At 36.4% G+C, this 17,117-nt stretch overlaps 4 protein-coding genes across 4 annotated transcripts in view; 2 read left to right on the top strand and 2 right to left on the bottom strand.

Moving 5' to 3' along the window:
• The window catches only part of LOC133847288 (uncharacterized), a 77,114-nt gene extending 67,729 nt beyond the window's left edge, over nucleotides 1-9,385 (bottom strand). Inside the window, 1 exon segment of the mRNA XM_062282233.1 lies at nucleotides 9,240-9,385. The gene's annotated coding sequence lies outside the window, so the exon portion shown is untranslated.
• On the top strand, nucleotides 2,430-4,245 carry LOC133850562 (uncharacterized). Its single transcript, XM_062286686.1, has 3 exons — nucleotides 2,430-3,001; nucleotides 3,066-3,234; nucleotides 3,290-4,245. Exons 1-3 carry the CDS (start codon nucleotides 2,628-2,630, stop codon nucleotides 4,019-4,021), a joined length of 1,275 nt encoding a protein of 424 aa, XP_062142670.1. The 5' UTR covers nucleotides 2,430-2,627; the 3' UTR covers nucleotides 4,022-4,245.
• LOC133847294 (uncharacterized) lies at nucleotides 7,370-9,341 on the top strand. The gene is made up of 3 exons (XM_062282247.1): nucleotides 7,370-7,807; nucleotides 8,268-8,436; nucleotides 8,503-9,341. Exons 1-3 carry the CDS (start codon nucleotides 7,419-7,421, stop codon nucleotides 9,220-9,222), a joined length of 1,278 nt encoding a protein of 425 aa, XP_062138231.1. The 5' UTR covers nucleotides 7,370-7,418; the 3' UTR covers nucleotides 9,223-9,341.
• A 527-nt stretch (nucleotides 9,386-9,912) lies between the features above and the next one.
• On the bottom strand, nucleotides 9,913-15,532 carry LOC133847281 (NADPH--cytochrome P450 reductase). The gene is given in 7 exon segments (XM_062282220.1): nucleotides 9,913-10,674; nucleotides 10,743-10,804; nucleotides 10,806-11,997; nucleotides 12,191-12,315; nucleotides 13,849-14,191; nucleotides 14,877-15,078; nucleotides 15,516-15,532. Coding segments are annotated over 6 exon segments (2,046 nt in total). The 5' UTR covers nucleotides 15,056-15,078; nucleotides 15,516-15,532; the 3' UTR covers nucleotides 9,913-10,529.
• Nucleotides 15,533-17,117: the final 1,585 nt, after the last annotated feature.

Raw genomic sequence — 17,117 nt, 5'->3', positions numbered from 1 at the left:
ACTGAGAAAGTAAACAGTGAATTTACTTTTATGAATTTATATAACAGAGATCACGTTTTTTCTACTCTAGATTCTTTTTATTGGGTGTCATTTAAGTAGAAGTACACAGTTTATTAAAATAGCACGAACATCTAAGAAATGTGTGTTCAGCAACGTTTTGTTTTTATAGTATTTGTTGATAGCAGAAATGCTAATTACATACATTTATCTGTATTTAACTGAGATTGCTTACAATGTGTATGCAAATTACTTAGAAAATTTTAACAAGAGTTTTTAAAAATACATTTTTGGGATAATTCATCTTTAAATGAATAAAGGTATTTCTCTCACGATTTTTTACTATTCATTAGGAAGAGAAATAAAGAAGTCAACTCTGCAATAACACTTCTAAATAATAATAATAAAAATAAATAAAACAAATGGTAATCAAATTTACTGTAACTAAGTAAACTGCTCTGTTATCTGCCTTGACTTACACCTATTAATTATGTGTTCAAATACAAACTTATATAGAATTTAAAGCTGTGTGGGTGCATCAAACAGACGTGATAATTCCAATAAGTTCCACCCAAGTTATCACTCAATAAATGTCGTATTTTATTGCGTCTCTGCCATTAATTCATTAATTTGAAACATGTTTTTGCTTATATAAATGCCCGCCTCAATGACTAATAATAAAATTGTTTTATTTGTTTTTAATAGTGACAGACAGAATTTATAATACGCTTGCCCGGCAACTGATTTTAATTTCGAGGTGCTCAGCCGAAACAAACGTGAGTGCAATCCAGATAACAATTAATTAAGAAGACCCGGAAAGTCGAAGTCGAAATACACTTGTGATAGAATAACAAAAACATGTAGAAAAAATATGGATGATAGACTGGTTATAATTTAACTGATTCACCATGAAAATGCCAAGAAAGACAATACGTCAAACACTTGGAGAGCCAGAAATATTTCATGTCTTATCAATCAGCTGATAGATTAACAAACAATTGAAGAGTAAGCAATAGTTAACATCACCTAATCAAAAGTGGGTTAGGTGAGGTAATTTCCGACTGTCCATAGTCTATGCTATGATATAGAAATGAGATGTAAAATATACTCGAGTAAATTAAAATAACTGGTTTAGAGTATTCCATGTGTGGCGAGAAATATAAAATCAAAAAGTCGCGTGTCTTTCTCTCTATAAAAAAAAGTATACAAAAAAAAAACTGGTTGATGTGATGTCGCCCATTAAACGAAATTATATTTTTCTCTAGCCGCCTTCGCCCTCGACTACATAATTATTACAAAATGCCTTACCCTAATCTTTCAGAGTTGTATACAATTTTCAGCTTCCACAGCAGTGAATTTAAAAGCTAAACGACTGCGTTTCTTGTACTCAATAATATTTTAAACAGTATAAATTTTATTGTGTGTTTAATTTCATGAGACAGTAACTGATCTTCAGAGAGATCAACAGGAATGAATTACATTTAAAAAAAATCTAAATCTAACATCAATATCAAAAAAGCAAAATTTTATCGGTGAAGATCACGAAATTTATTACCCAAATTAATATAAATTCGAATTTGTTTTATGGGTATTTTAATAATATAAAAGGGCTGGTGGCAACAATAAATTTGTCTTATCTGTATTCTTATAAATATCTATATCCCCGGCCAAGAGGGCAGGGGGCAAACATCGATATTTTTATGGATAGTGTCAATATCATAGCTCTGTGTTTTTTACAACTCTGCGACCACGTGCTTTTATGAAACAATTTGAGTTTTTCTACAATATAATTTCGAGTCCTCATTAAACACTGTATTTTGAAAAGAATACCAGCCGAAATTGCATCATGCAAGGCGGTATTCATTTTGAACATATCCAGCCATATTGCACCCTCAAATGCCGTAAGCATTTTTTCTGTATAAACTTTTAACGTCAGAAATGTGAATATATATATATATATATATATATATATATATATATATAGTTAAGTAATGTTTACATTCAATACGCATTTTAAATCAATTGAGATACCATCTCACACATCTACAGTATTTTACAAGACAGTATCTCTAAGTCCTAACTATCGGCTAGCCTCTAGTTAGTGAATCATCACCACACCAAGAAGAAGACACGACTTTTTAAGGGCAAGATAAATAATGACTATGCAAAAATAACAAACAAGTAAACCTCCAAACGCAGAGCGGAGATGCTGCAAAACTGGACTGTGATGTCAGTAAATGCACAGTGTTTTAAAGTTCATCAAAATGGTATTCAAAAGTATTATAAAATTGTGGCAAAATATATTTCAAATTTTATGTTTAAAACACCAATTTTAAAATGCTTCTAAATAGAAATAGAATATTTGAAAACATACAAAAACTACAATTTGATATGCCAATTATGTTACTTTCCGTTTAATGATCTTTTGCCCCACTATGTACTATTATGTAGTATTTCATTTCCATTGTGTTTACGACCACTTGGTACCTGTCACAGAAGAGAGAGCCAAACAGTAGATGAAATCGCGACAACATTCATAAAAATCCCCAAAAACAAACTAATTCGCGTATAAAACAGCGCGTCTCTAGCACTAATCAAGGTAGTCGCAATCGCACAAACAAATCGTCGCAATGGTCGTAGTTAAAAATGAGCAAAACATCTCAGTACCCGAGTACTTGAACGAAGGATTCTTCGTGGATGCCCTAGAGAAGGGGTTGCGGGAATCGAAAGTGACGCTTCATGAGATTAACTTCGAGTGGGGCAGCAACCCGGGAGATAATTATTGCTCAGCTATTTACCGAGTGCTGTTGAACTTTGCTCGCTGGGCTGACGGCAAAGAGTTAACGGAAAGGGAAAACTTATCCTTGATTGTGAAAACTATTCCCATCTCGAAGGAAACTCAGTTCCTCGAGGATGTAAAAGTGTTTATCAAAGAGAAGCAAACCTATACGGACATTTTGCCACGCTTGGATATTCTAAGCGATGGCAGCAAATTTGGCGCCAAGTGAGTGAATAGTGAAAAAGATAGAAATAATGCAAGAAACTTATAAATATGAACTTGCTTCTAGATATTATCATTCTATAACAAAACCCGTGCAAACAATTGTGTTCAATGATCTGAAAGTCGATGGCTTTAAAGTTGCCTCTCGCGAAGCAGGCTTGGATTGGAATCATGCCTCATTGGTTCTCCAGCAGCTGGCCAAATTCCATGCCACCTCCATGGTGTTGGCACAGAAGGTAAGTTTAATTTAAAAAAAAAAAGTACTAGAAATATATTCTGTGATATTTTCAGGATCCGGAAATAGTTAGGCATTATCATAGCGGCATGCTTAGTGAAGAGACCTTGTTGAAGAGCGATACCTATGACAACATGTTTAATGGTTTGCTCAAGGGTCTCATTCAAGCTACTAGTAAATGGCCAGGCTATGAGAAGATTACAAAGGATTTGCAACGCTTGTCGGACGACTTCAGAAACATTTTGGTGAAGGCAGCCAAACAGCAGCCAGATGATCGTTATGTGGTTCTCAATCATGGCGATATGTGGACCAATAACTTTATGTACGCCTATGATGACAAGTACAAGCCAGAGACTCCAACTCGAGCTATTTTTGTGGACTTTCAACTTCCCTTCTTCGGCAGTCCAGCCTGCGATTTGAACTTCTTCTTGAACACGAGCATCAAGCTGGATCTCAACAAGAATCGTCGTGAGGAACTCATCAAGGTCTATTATCAGGCATTCAAGGAGGCCTTAGAATACGCACGATTTGAGAAGATTCCAAGCTATGAAGATTTACTTTGGGAGCTGCGGAATCGTGAGATTTTTGGAATGTTTGGTTTATTCGCCTTTTTGCCTATGGTGACAATTCCAAAGGAATTGGCCGCAGATAGTACAATTGAGAATATGAACAACGAGGCTTTTAAAGCTAAGAGAATGGAAGCGATCTTCTCACAACAATTTCTCATCGATTATCTCAAATGGGCGTTGACACGTGCGGATGAAGTGGGCGTTTTTAATGATTACTAAACCGAAGTTTCGAAAAGTATTACAATAAAGTCAGGCAACTGAGCTATGCAATTGGGTAAGCTGTTCAGCTGCCTAGACACAAAGAGATAGAGATTGCTAATTCTTAAAGTCTATATCATGAATTTTGCTTTTTATAGAGCAAAGTTCAATTAAAACGATCTAACGTACATAAATGTGTTTTGTTCAATCAATACACATAATATACTTTTCAATTCGGGACTATATTTTTAGCAAGAAATGAAATTTTTTTTAAACCTTATTGCTATGTCAAATATATTTACAATTATTTATATCTAGTCATAATTCAATAAATTTATACATTATTTTTAACATTTTCATGATTCGGCATTTATTTTTATAGAGAGATGCTAAACTGGATTGCATGAATCCAACAACCGGTTTAAATATAATAAAAAAAATGCAATTACTTTGTGTAGATCTATTTGAGTGCTTCAAAAGACGCCACCGCTATTCCAGCATCGAGCCACCGAATGCATTCTATTAAGCTAATCAAACCGAAAAATCTTCCATTCTGGTTAATTAAAAATCAAAGTGCACAGTTTTCTTGCCCATCTGATTCACAGTCAAAGGTAACTTGGTAATTGTAGTATTTAATTTAGGTCAAATGTATTGGTATATTTTGATACCATAAATGCTCTTGAAGTCGGTTTATCCACTGCGTGGTGTGTTCTTCAAGTACGAAGAACAATACAAAATGTTAGGATTGATATTGCTTCAACGGCACTCGATAACTCATTTAAAAACTTCCACGATGAGGAATTTGCTAGACGGAATGTGCAGAAAATGTTTGAGGGCAATGCTCGCACTCTGAAGAGTCGTAAGTTTACTTGTAAGCATTTAGATGACTATCATGTTGATTAATTTGATTTAATCATTCATTTGAAATTCGTAGTTGTCGTAGAATAACGGTTACTTACACGACATTTTCAATTCAAAAACAAGTAATAAAAATTACCACACATAAATTGCCCCCATTTAATTAAACGTTGTTTTCATGAATGTACATATGTGACAAAAAAATGTTGTCATTGTCATTGCTATTGCATGATTTGAGTGTGGCTGTCATCATGTAAAATCTTTTTAGAAACAAACATCAACAGTAAAGAAGATAAGTTCTCTGACTATCTTTGCTCACAATAATCACAAGTAAACAGTGAATTTACATTTAAATATTTATATAAGAAACAGCACGTGTGTTCTACTTTAGAGTCTCTTTGCTGTATATCGTATAACATAAGTTTAAGTAAATACTATCAAAATATCATAAACATTTAACAAATGTAAGTTCTGCTCGGTTTATTTTTATAGTATTTGACTGATAGTACAAATGTTTGCATATATCTCTCTCTATCTGTAAAGCTTATTATTTTTGCCGAGCACTAAAATGTGATTGTAATTAACTTGGGAGACTTAAAAATTGTTTACAAAAATACATTCAAAGAAAAAAAATCATATAGTTGCAGTCAAGTTTAGACTATAATAGACCTGTTACTTTTTATTAGTCTTCCCCAAGTTTTTGGTAACTAAAATCAATTTCCACTTAAGAAATTTTGGAAAATTTTCATAATATTTACACATTGATATCTTTGTATTGTTAAGAAATAACCGAAATATAAATTGTCAAGAAGAATCTTATATCAAAATTACATGTGGAAAATCTAAGAAAATCTTGATTTGCGTCGACTGTTACAACTGGGGTCGAAAATACTTATACTCGTAGTGAAAGCATAATCTCTAAGATTAATATTCTGTGAGAATGACGAAGGAAAAACTGTTCAAGAATATTTACATTTTAAGAATAAACTACCTGTTACATACATTTCCTGTCGGCAAAAGTAATGATACCCTTCTACCCTATGGGTAGCGGGACAACACCAGTAACCCCAACGATTTTTTATATATAAAATATATATACCAAAATAACTTAACACGCGAAGTTTCATTCACCTGCTTGCACTTTATGCGCATCAAGAACAATAAAATGATGTTTTCGGTCGCGATCGTAACGATTTGAACAAACTTAAGAAGCAAAATAAAATAAACAGTTAATTGAACATTATTTCGCTCACTTTGGTTTTTATCTTATTATTCGATTGCTATTATTTGGTAAAAGAGCAAACATATCATATGTTTTTTTTGTGAAATAATAAAACGGAGCAACAAAAGGACTAAAAGAAAATTCATTAAAATTAATTGCTACGGATCCATTGTATTATGAAAATTCGGATATTTCTTTATGACATTATACAAAAAGTACGATGAATGTGAAGATTTTTTTCATAGATCTCCTGGAAGCGAAAAGTTATAATAATTTTTTACCCTTTGGGTACATCGTGTAAAATTACAGCCAGCAAATGAAAATTGTAATCTGTATATAAGTAAAGCTGCTCTATTATCGTTCCTCATTTGCAGTTATATTTATTGACTGTGTAATACATGTACAAAATTACATGGGATTTGAAAAGTATGTGGGTGCATCAAACAGGCGTGATAATTCCAATGAATTCCAACCCAAGTTATCAGCCAATAAATGTATTTTATTGCGCATTTGCCATGTTTCATTAATGTGAAACATGTTCGCATATATATAAATGACCACCTCATTGACTAGTAATAAAGGTGTCTCATTTGTTTTTAATAGTGTTTCAAACAGACTTTTTAATCTGCTTGGCAATTCATCTATGGCGTGAGAAATCGAATTTAATATAATTAAAAATAATTGCATCAACGGATTTTGAGCTTGAGGTGTTCAAACAAAACAAATGTGAGGGAAATTTAGATAATCCCCAATAGCAATTAGTCGAGAAGAACCGGAAAGTCGAAGTCTAAACACGCCTGAGAGAGAGATAGAGAAACATGTGGGTCATTTGTGGATGACAGACTCTTAATAAACTAGCTGATTCAGCATGAAAATACTAAGCAAAACAAAATGCGAAACACTTGCGAAAAGATAGAGAGAATAGAGAACTAGAATTCATGGCTTATCAGAGAACTACTAGAATGACAGACAAGTAACTATGCCTGTATTAATAAAAAGTGGGTGGACCTTGTGAGGTAATTTTCGACTTAACAAGTTGCCGCTATAACATCGTAATGAGATGTAAAACAAACCCGAGAAAAATTAAATAACTGGTTTATAAAAATATAAAAACAAACAAAAAAAAGGTCGCGTGTCGTTCTGTCTATCGAAAAATTAGACAAAACTTGTTGCTGTTGTCGCCTATTAAGTGAAATTATATAGTATATATATAAACTTATATATTTATTATATATGTAATTACGTTCAATAAAAACAAATATACAGAGCGCGTCTCATATAAAATGAGAAACGCGTCGCTATCGCCTTTCAAAACCACTTGAGATCGCATCACACAACATGTGCAGTATTGTCTACGATCAGGAGCTTCAGGCATCTCCCCCCCGCCATTTGGATGCCCCCTTCTTCGAGGAGGTAGTGGAGACGGCATTGCGCACAGCTCGCATCCAACTGCTTGGCATCCACTGCAGTCTGGGAAGCAGCACCGGAGAGAATTATTGCAGTCAAATCTACCGGGTGCGCATCAAATACAGATGGAATCAAAATAATGGAAAGAAAGCTTCGCAGCAGGAGCATCAAATGGCAGTCATTGTGAAGAGTATTCCACGCATAGAATCGGTGGAGTTCATAGAGGATTTGCAGGTGTACTTAAAGGAGAAGATCACGTATTATGAAGTGCTGCCACGCCTCGAGCTGCTCATGCAGTGCAAGCGACGCTTTGGACCCAAGTGAGTCTATTTATCATACTGATATCGCAGTGGAATCTTGACTATCGCCTAATTAAATAATTAGAACCTATTAAGGAAAACTTACAGTGTATAAATAGCTGATCTACTAACTGCAACAGCTAAATTTATTATCAATTTTCGTTATGATTGTTTTAAAACTTTCCTTATAAAAACATGTATATTCATATTTCAAATTGAATTTATTATCGCTCTGTAAGAAACAGAGAGATAGAAAAGTGAAGTCTTTAAAATGCGTTTGCTTAATCTGCCGTTATGTCTATGACGCATCTTTGGGCTTTTATATTTAAATTAAAAGCATTATTCATGTTTCTGTTAGGCACATTAAGAAAGCCGAATTTAACTTAACTATAAATTTATTCAAACAATAACAAACTTCAACTTTAACTGGCACTTATAAGAAAACGGTCCCTCTTTAATTTTATGAACTATATTTTTTTAGACTTTATCAATGCCTCAAGCTGCCGGAGAACACTTTGGTATTTGAAGATCTCAGTCAACTGGACTATGCGATGGCCTCGCGGGAAGCGGGATTAAATGAGGAGCATTGTCGCTTGGTCATGGAACGTTTAGCAGAATTTCATGCCGCTTCCATGGCACTGGCAACGCTGGTAAGCTAAAGAAAACTTTCAACATAGAGTCCTATATAACTTCTTATTAAAAATCTCTTCCTTAAGGACCCGCAAATCTTTGAAGCCTTTGGTGATGGCATGCTCTCACCTCATGGCTTGGCCAAGGACGATGGATTGCTGTTGCGCTTTTTTAGCGGCAATGCCAAGCAGCTGCACAAAGTGGTCAACAGCTGGCCAGGATTCGAGCGCATTGCCAGCAAAATAGCCAAATATGTGCAGCAACAACGTGCGCACTTGGTGCGTGCCCAAGCCCCACTTGAAAAGGAAATTAAAGTGCTCAACCATGGCGATCTGTGGGTGAACAACATGCTCTTCAAATACGATGCAGTTCAACATCCGCAGGACGTGATCTTCATCGATTTTCAGCTGAGCATTTGGGGCAGTCCAGGCATCGATTTGAATTACTTTTTCTACACTAGTCTCAGTCTGGATATTCTTAAGCACAAGCGACCTCAACTACTGAAGGTCTATCACAATCGACTGAAGGAGACGCTGCTTCAGCTGGACATGAATGTTCCAGTACCCAGCTATGAGCAGCTCCTCAACGAGGTGCAGCGAAGGGAAAGCTATGGCTTCTTTGCCGCCTATGGCATACTGCCCACAGTTAGTCAGAGCAAGGCGCAAACCGCTGACAATAATTTGGAGAACTTTAAAGACGCCGACTTTGCACAGCGCAAAGTGGAACAACAATTTGAGTCGCCCCGCGTTGTGGAAACAATGCGCTATGCGTTGCCTCATTTTGAGCGTGCTGGTGTTTTTGATTAAAAATTGATGGCACTCACCTTATATTAGTTGTTGGTTATTGCACAAGCTAAGTTTAATTGTAGAAACACTTAGTTTTTAAACTCAAAATAAACTTTTCACAGAATTACGCGCACTTTTCACACATTTGTTGGCTGATTTTCGTTTTTACCGTTGCAGTCCGCGTTGCCAACCACTTGATGTACGCAAACAGCGCTGCCACATTTGGTATTTTAAGAATCAGAGCTGTTCTGCGTTGCCACCTTATGCTAATAATTAAATGTGTACCAAAACAAGTGTACCGAACTATGTGTACTATTTGAGGAAGTGTACAATTTTGCAATTATTAGATGAGACACCATAAAAAAAAGGTATTTGTTGTGAACTTTAATTGACCTCAATTAAATTCTTAGAATACTAATAAGCACTCATATGTAATGCATAACATCTCTAACTTCTTATTATCAGGATAATAAAAAGCAGCTTTAAATTACCCGCCTTTTTATACGAGTTTTGTAAATGTACCAATATGCCAAATGAAAAATAATCAACCTATTTTATTATTTGTCAATGTATGACGTTTTCAATATAAAACTTATTCACGTGGATTTTTTATATTATCCAGATTATCAGACCTTCTATGAATGCTGCATATTAATTACAGAGGGAGGGAATCTATAAGTCACCGAACAAATAAGTTTAAATAAAAATATCTTTCATTTATTCAATAATATTTATTGTAAAATAATTCACATTATTATTTCGCTCGTGTGTCTTGATAAAAAATACAATTTCATGTGGGTCTAAAATTGCACAATATTGTCTCATTTGTTTTTTTTTTTTGTTGAAATCACCATAGAAAATACGCAATTCAAATGAAAATGCTGCGTAAAAAGTAAAAGCTCTTCAAGTCAATTGCATACATACAAAAAAATGCTACTTAGATTAATTACAAACATCATCAAATATCATCATAGTTCACATCAATCGAATTACTTTCGCACAACATTGATTCAAGGCATATTACAATCATCAATAATCAATCAATTTAACACTAAAATTAGGTATAATCATTTTACTTAAACGCTGTTTGTTGAACCGCAGCTGAAGTTCCCAAACCGAATTTCTTTTGTTTAGTATAGTATTGTATGTATATGTAATTTAATTTATATAGCTTAATTAACTAAAACTGTTACGACTTTTACGCTTATGTAAAAATGTGCGGCTTCTAGTTATTCATTGCTGGGTTCCTTTGTTCCGCGACTTTAGCTGAGAGTGCTGCGATAAGCGAGGAGAAATGAAAAGGAGACTTGGGAGTACGAGCGATGCGATTAGCTCCAGACATCGGCTGAGTAGCGTTTCTGGGCCTCCATCTTCTTCAGATACTGCACGGCATCTGCCTCGCTCATGTTGCCCTTTGTGGACAGTATTTTCGTCAGAATATTTCTAACATCCACGGCCATGTTCTTGGCATCACTGCAAAATATAGAAAGAGCAATAAATTATTTGATATTTCAAAAATGTGTAATAAGGTAACAACTTACCCGCAAATGTAGAAATGTCCTTTCTTCTCGCCAATCACATCCCAAATCAAATCCGCATCTTTTTTCTAGCAAATGCTGCACATACATCTTCTTCTCCTGGTCACGAGAGAACGCAGCCTTTAGCGTCAACGTGCCCTTCTTCACCCACTCGTCCAATTCGGCCTCGTAGATGTAATCTTCGCTGCGCTTGCGGCAGCCAAAGTAGAGCACCGATTCTCCCACTGTCTTGCCCTCATCGCGCAGATGCTGACGCTCCTGAATGAAGCCACGGAAGGGAGCCAAGCCAGTGCCAGGACCCACCATAATAATGGGAGTCTCGGGCTTCGTGGGCAAACGGAATTGCGATTTGCGGATGAAGACAGGCACCTTAACTTCCTCGCCGCCCTCCTTGGGCTGTTTGTGCTTCAGATATGTGGTGGCCACACCCTTGTTGGTGCGCCCGGTAGGCGTCTCATATTCCACGAGCACAGCGGTCACATGAACGTCAGTAGGATGCAGTTTAGCCGACGATGAAATCGAGTAGTAACGTGGCTGCAGACGAGGCAACAACTCGCACACATGATCCAGTGGCGCCTTGCACGACTTGATGTCCTCTAAGATGTGCACAACATTGCGGCACGCATCCTGAATCCAGCTCTGATACTTCTCCTTGCCCTCCGGGGCTAAGGAGGCCATGCTGCGCAACAGCTGCTTCTCCGTCTCATCCGTGCAGTACTCAGCCAACTCCTTCAAGATGTGAGTACGTGGAATGGCAGTTATCTCCAAATAATGTGTGAGGGCGGTGCGATAAGTGGTGGGGCAAGGGAACGGATGCTTCTTGCTGCTGTCGGTATCGGTGTTGATCAGCGAGAACACTGTATCCAGATCGGCATTGCACAATTGTCCTAGTTTCTCGACTAGCGACTTGTCGTTGACGGGATAGAGCGCAACATGATCGCCTGCATCGTAACGCATCTTGGAGCCATCAATGTTCAATTCGATGTGCATGCACGAACGACCGCCGCCCTTATGCAGCTCGCGATTGACACGAATGGGCGCCAGGAAGGGATTCTTGGCATCGAAGGGTGGTCGTTGGTTCTCCATGGAGTGCAGACGAGCAATTTCACCAGTGTAAATGCGATCGGGTTGCACATCGGGCTGCTCCTGCAGGCGATATTGACGGATGAGCACCTCTTCGCCACTACCCTCGATGCCAAAGTGATCGCAGACTGCGGGCCAAAAGCGATCTTTCCATGTAATGAAGTCATCCTCAATGCTAGCAAAGAGATTTAGAATTGAGTACATAAAGTATACGTAAGTACTTCATACAGTAATGTCGATAATTGAACGAAATTAAATACGGTGGATTGTGTAGTTTAGATAAATATCATATGATCGGTGTAGAAGGTAAAATTGTAGTGTAGAAAATAAGAGTGCAATTATCGACATTACACTGTAATTACACTTACTTGGCATCATCATCACCCAATCCGAGTTCAAAGACGCGATTGGCGCCCAACTCTTCCAGACGCTTATCTACGTAGATGGCGACTTTGTTGTAGTGCTCATAAGTTTTGTTGCCCAGACCAAAGACCTGCAAAATACGGAAATAATAACAATGAAATTCGTTGTAATAACAATAATACAGAAATTCCAGCAGCTCATCATAATGTGATCTATTACCCCATACTGGGCTTGGGTTTTGCTGCTTATGCGTTTTGTTGCTTTATTACATAAATTATTTAACAGTCAGTTCAAAGTGCGCGCCTCCGTAAACTGACAGCGACGCGTGCCAAGGCCAACTGCGACGCCGGCGCCGCAGCTGATGCCGGCAAACGTGTTCAGCATTGCTGCCACCCAGTTTTCTTTTTCCGTCGCAGCAGCAGATGTACTTTGTGTGTTTTCATTCAACATTTTGAATTATTGTAATTATCAGCATTTCGCATCGCAGACTGTCAGCGAAACAATAACAATGATAGTAAACAATATTGCGCAACAGTTTGCGTTTTAATATCACAGCTGTTACGTGACAACAGTGTGACCAGTTAACATGGCACACGCAGCTGTAACCACATAACAGTGATGCTTAACAGCATCAGCGGATGTTGTGACGTCATAAATCTCATTTACATGCAGGTAACGTCACCGTGTGCGTAAATTGTAAATTATAAACAAATCATAGGAAACAAACTATATTTTGAATAATGTGGGTAATTAAATATTAATTTGAATTCACTATGAATTTGCATTTCTATACTACATAGAGTTTCTTTAAGTTACATAGAATCGCTTATTACTAGTTTATTGACAGGGTTTTTTTTTTAATACTCGCATATTAATCAATTTTGTGACCTTTGTTTTTTGTAAATAACAAGAATACGTGATTAGTAAATTTATATGGAATTTCTATACTATTCTATTACACCTTAAATAAGGAAACCCAGTATAATACGCTCCCCATGCAGCTTGCAAGTTTATCGACTGGTTAATTAGCCAGTCTACCATCACTTATCTTGATTAAATCAAATCAAGATAAATTAAAATGCTTTTTATTTTAATTATAATATACCATAATATATAGGGTAATTACAAGTTGAAATAACGCTCATGCATGTTTATAACCAGAATAATTACTAAATAACCAGTCTAGTCGTTTATCTATACATTCTTAAACATTTTTCAAAAACGTGCTACAAATCGAGTATAACGTTCATAAGTTTCGTCTATATTATTGACTCTATAAATATATACTGTAATCTACTACAAGTGCCCTCCAAGCTTGAGTGAGCATATTACTATACGCTTGACAGTTTTCGCTTCCTGGTATCAATAATAGCTAACGGAAAAATTACTCATTTCGTATCAGTTATTGATTTATCTATTACATATTATTGAGAGTTTGATTGTTTATAAAATACTCGTCGGCCCAAAAATAAAAATGTTAGGCTAATTACACTGGCGACATGATTCTACAATAACACAATAGATAATACAAACTGCTTATCGACAAGCCAATGTTTGATAAGAACCCCAATAGGCGAAACAGCCTCATTCGAAGGCCATGTGCTTATAGTTCTTATCAGTTATTTGGTATATGTTTAAACTATGCATATGTGTTTAAACTTACCGCATAATTAAGACCCGATAGATCAACATCGCCGTTGGTAATCCATTCGTAGAACTCCATGGCATTATCGGTGGGATCACCCTCGCCATAGGTGGCCAGGCAGAAGACGGCCAAAGAGTTCTCGATGTCCTTAAGCTGCAGCAATTCCTCCATATCGCATTCCTCGGGATCGGCAACCATACCCTTTAGACGATAACGAATACCCTCCTTGGCCAGACGACCAGCGAATTCCTCGCCTGTGCCCGTCTGTGAGCCATAGAAAACAACCAAGCTGCGGCCGGAGGCTTTTAACTTCTTGATGAACGAATTGTCCGTCGCCGTCGTAGTGCTGACTGTGGTGGGCCTAAAAACAGAGAAATTATAGTTATTAATAGCTGTTGACTAATAGAAATGGTAGTCGACGACAGTGCTGTCAATTTAGCTATAAGATATGATTTTAACGGCTAGCGGGAAATATATTGTACATTAAAGTTACTTATATGCAATACTATAAAATATAAATGTTCAATGTTCTTAATCGCAACGAAGCTTACAAATTGCAACATACACATTTTTAGTTGGCAAGAAAACTTTATAAAAATATGATTATGTAATATGTCATTTAAAAGAAAATTATTAATTTAAAATCACTTTCATTTAAAAGAAAATTGTTAATTTAAAATCACTTTAAATGTTGTATATTTCAACTCTAACCAAAATTTAGTTTAAAAATGCCAAATATACTCCAAATATATTTTTAGTAAATTTATTTTAGTAAAAAGATTCAAAAATATCATAATGTTGCATTACTTTCATCAAACTTAAATGAAAAATTAAGAGTCTACGTCTTAAAAAGTCATTATGACACATCACTTTCATTTAAATCTAATCACCTTTAATTGTTTCTTACAAATCTAAACTACAGCTCTAACGATGATCTTGCTGATCTCAACACTACAAATTTTCGCGTTTAAAATATTAAGGAGTAATAGCCATTTATCTATTAGTATTTATAGCTCTTTTGACAGCACTGTTGGTCGGTTACTTACTGTATCGAATAGCTGCGCACAGGTTCCTCCTCCTTCTTGCGACTGCGCAGGAAATAAAAGGCGGCGCCGCCGATCAGCACTGCCAGCAGTGCTATATCGAGTAATCCCAGGAAGGGCTCATCTCCGCTAGCGGCAGCTGCTGCCGCTGCTCCATCGACTGGGAGCTGTTCACTGGCCATGGTTTAAGCTGTGTGTGTATTGACTGAAAGAAAAGCGAAAATCGTTTAGAATGAATTCTTTGCATACACTTTACACGCACGCACGAGTACGAAGAAATAAAGCCCCAACCCCAGGGGTAGAAGGGGTGTTTGTTAGACGCAAAGGGGGGACGATTTGCATATGACACTTTGAACACACCACACACATTTAATGTATGCCACGTAAGCTAGCAATGTGATCACATAGAACTCCCTAGAGTACAGTCTATGGCGACTATTTACTATTTAGCATGCGATCGACCGGAGGCGCCTAACGGCAGTATTGAGCTGAGCTTCCGCACTTGTTCTAACGGTACACTCACAATCTCTCTCTTTCGCACTCGTGCTCTCAGCTGACATTGACACTGTAATTCGTTTTAAATTACTTTCGCCTTGCGAATTCAAGCTACAATTAATACTTGAGTATATTTTTGTTGCTTACGTCTTTTCACTTTGCCTTTCAATTAACAATTGTATTTAATTCGCGTTAAAAATGCCGCTCACCTCAACGTCTGCTCGCATTAACAGCGCACTGTTAACTAACAGCTGCGACAATTGCTGCGAACAATTTTATGCCCGACCAGCAAACCAAACGCATTGATAACATTATCAGTCAGGCAACTGCAAAAAAAATACTATCAACGCTACGAGTACAGCAACAATTAGTGTTTATCAATTGATAAGCTTCGCTTTTTCAATTGAAATGATGAAAATGTTTAACGCCTTTTGGCAATACTCAGCTAACCGTGCGTAAACAAAAAAACACTCTCTGGTCAACGTGCATTCTATTTCTATTATATTTAAGTTTTGTTTATATTGTTTGTTCCGTAACCTTTTATTTATCGCAAGTGGCGCGTGTCATCTAGACCCCCGAAAATGAAAATCATACATATGTATGCCTTTAGTCACATTTATATTCCCTTTCAAACAGTTGTATAGATTGGTGAAGTATTTTCGACCAAGCTGATGAAATATGAATGAGTAATTGCTCAGATTACCTCATTTATCTGTCGTTGCTCCTGGTTTATTGTGATAACTCTCTACTACACTCTCCACTATATATTCCTGACATATAGAAAAAGCCAAAAAATTAAATAATAAAAACTCCTAAGCGAAAAAAAATAGAAAACAATTTATGTAGTCAGTATACTATACATGAATACTACTCAAATTTTCGTAATTTATATATTTTTATGCTTTGATTTTTAGAATGCTAAATCTTGATTTCCAATTTTAGATATTTTTCATTTTGCATTAAATTTTGTTCTAAAAACAGTCTAATTGTAGAAGTTGTTTGCAATTTGGCTACCTAAATTGATCGTTTCTAAAATAGTGATATTCAAAGTTAATTTGAATTAATATTTGTTTTGGCTTCCGTATTCTAAAGCGATACTAAACTTTCCTGTTTTTCTTACCTCCGCCTACAAACTCTCGAGCGAGGTACGTTCCATGAGTTTGGAAAGTAATAACTAAGGAATACAAAAATATGACATCTTTGAGAAATGGGAAGATATAAAAACTAAGAAAAACAGTTTCAGAACTTAAATCACTGATCTTTGCTCTAGACATATAGAGGGAGCTAACAGATTGGCAGTCTGTCAGTCATAAAATAAACACGTTGACGTTGCACCTTGATTTCTGAGCAGGTTTTATATCGCTTCTTCTTTCTAGCGTCTGTAAAGTGTGAGTTTGTGTATGTGCGTGTGTTTCCACTAGGTGCGTTTGTATTTTGCATAGAAAATGCTCGTGCAATATTTAGTTCTTGTTGCTGTGGTCAACGAATGGCAAAAAAATAAATATTAAACATGTGACAGCGACAACAGCAACGAAGTGTATGCAAATTGATTGGATCGTTTTTATAGTGTTTTCATCGACATCGACATCGACGTCGACGTCTTCGTCTTCGATTGGGAAACGAAAGGTGTTCTATGGTCAGTTCGTCAAGTCGATTCAGTGACGAGTACACAAATAATGTGAATTCAACAACCATAACAGCAACAACAAGTGACAAACGGCGGAACAACAGATCCAACTTTTTAGGTCA

The sequence above is a fragment of the Drosophila sulfurigaster genome, chromosome 2L (assembly GCF_023558435.1).
Source record: "Drosophila sulfurigaster albostrigata strain 15112-1811.04 chromosome 2L, ASM2355843v2, whole genome shotgun sequence".
In the NCBI taxonomy this organism is placed as follows: domain Eukaryota; kingdom Metazoa; phylum Arthropoda; class Insecta; order Diptera; family Drosophilidae; genus Drosophila; species Drosophila sulfurigaster.
Note: the sequence above shows the minus strand (reverse complement) of the source record. Positions and strands in the feature narration are given on the sequence as shown.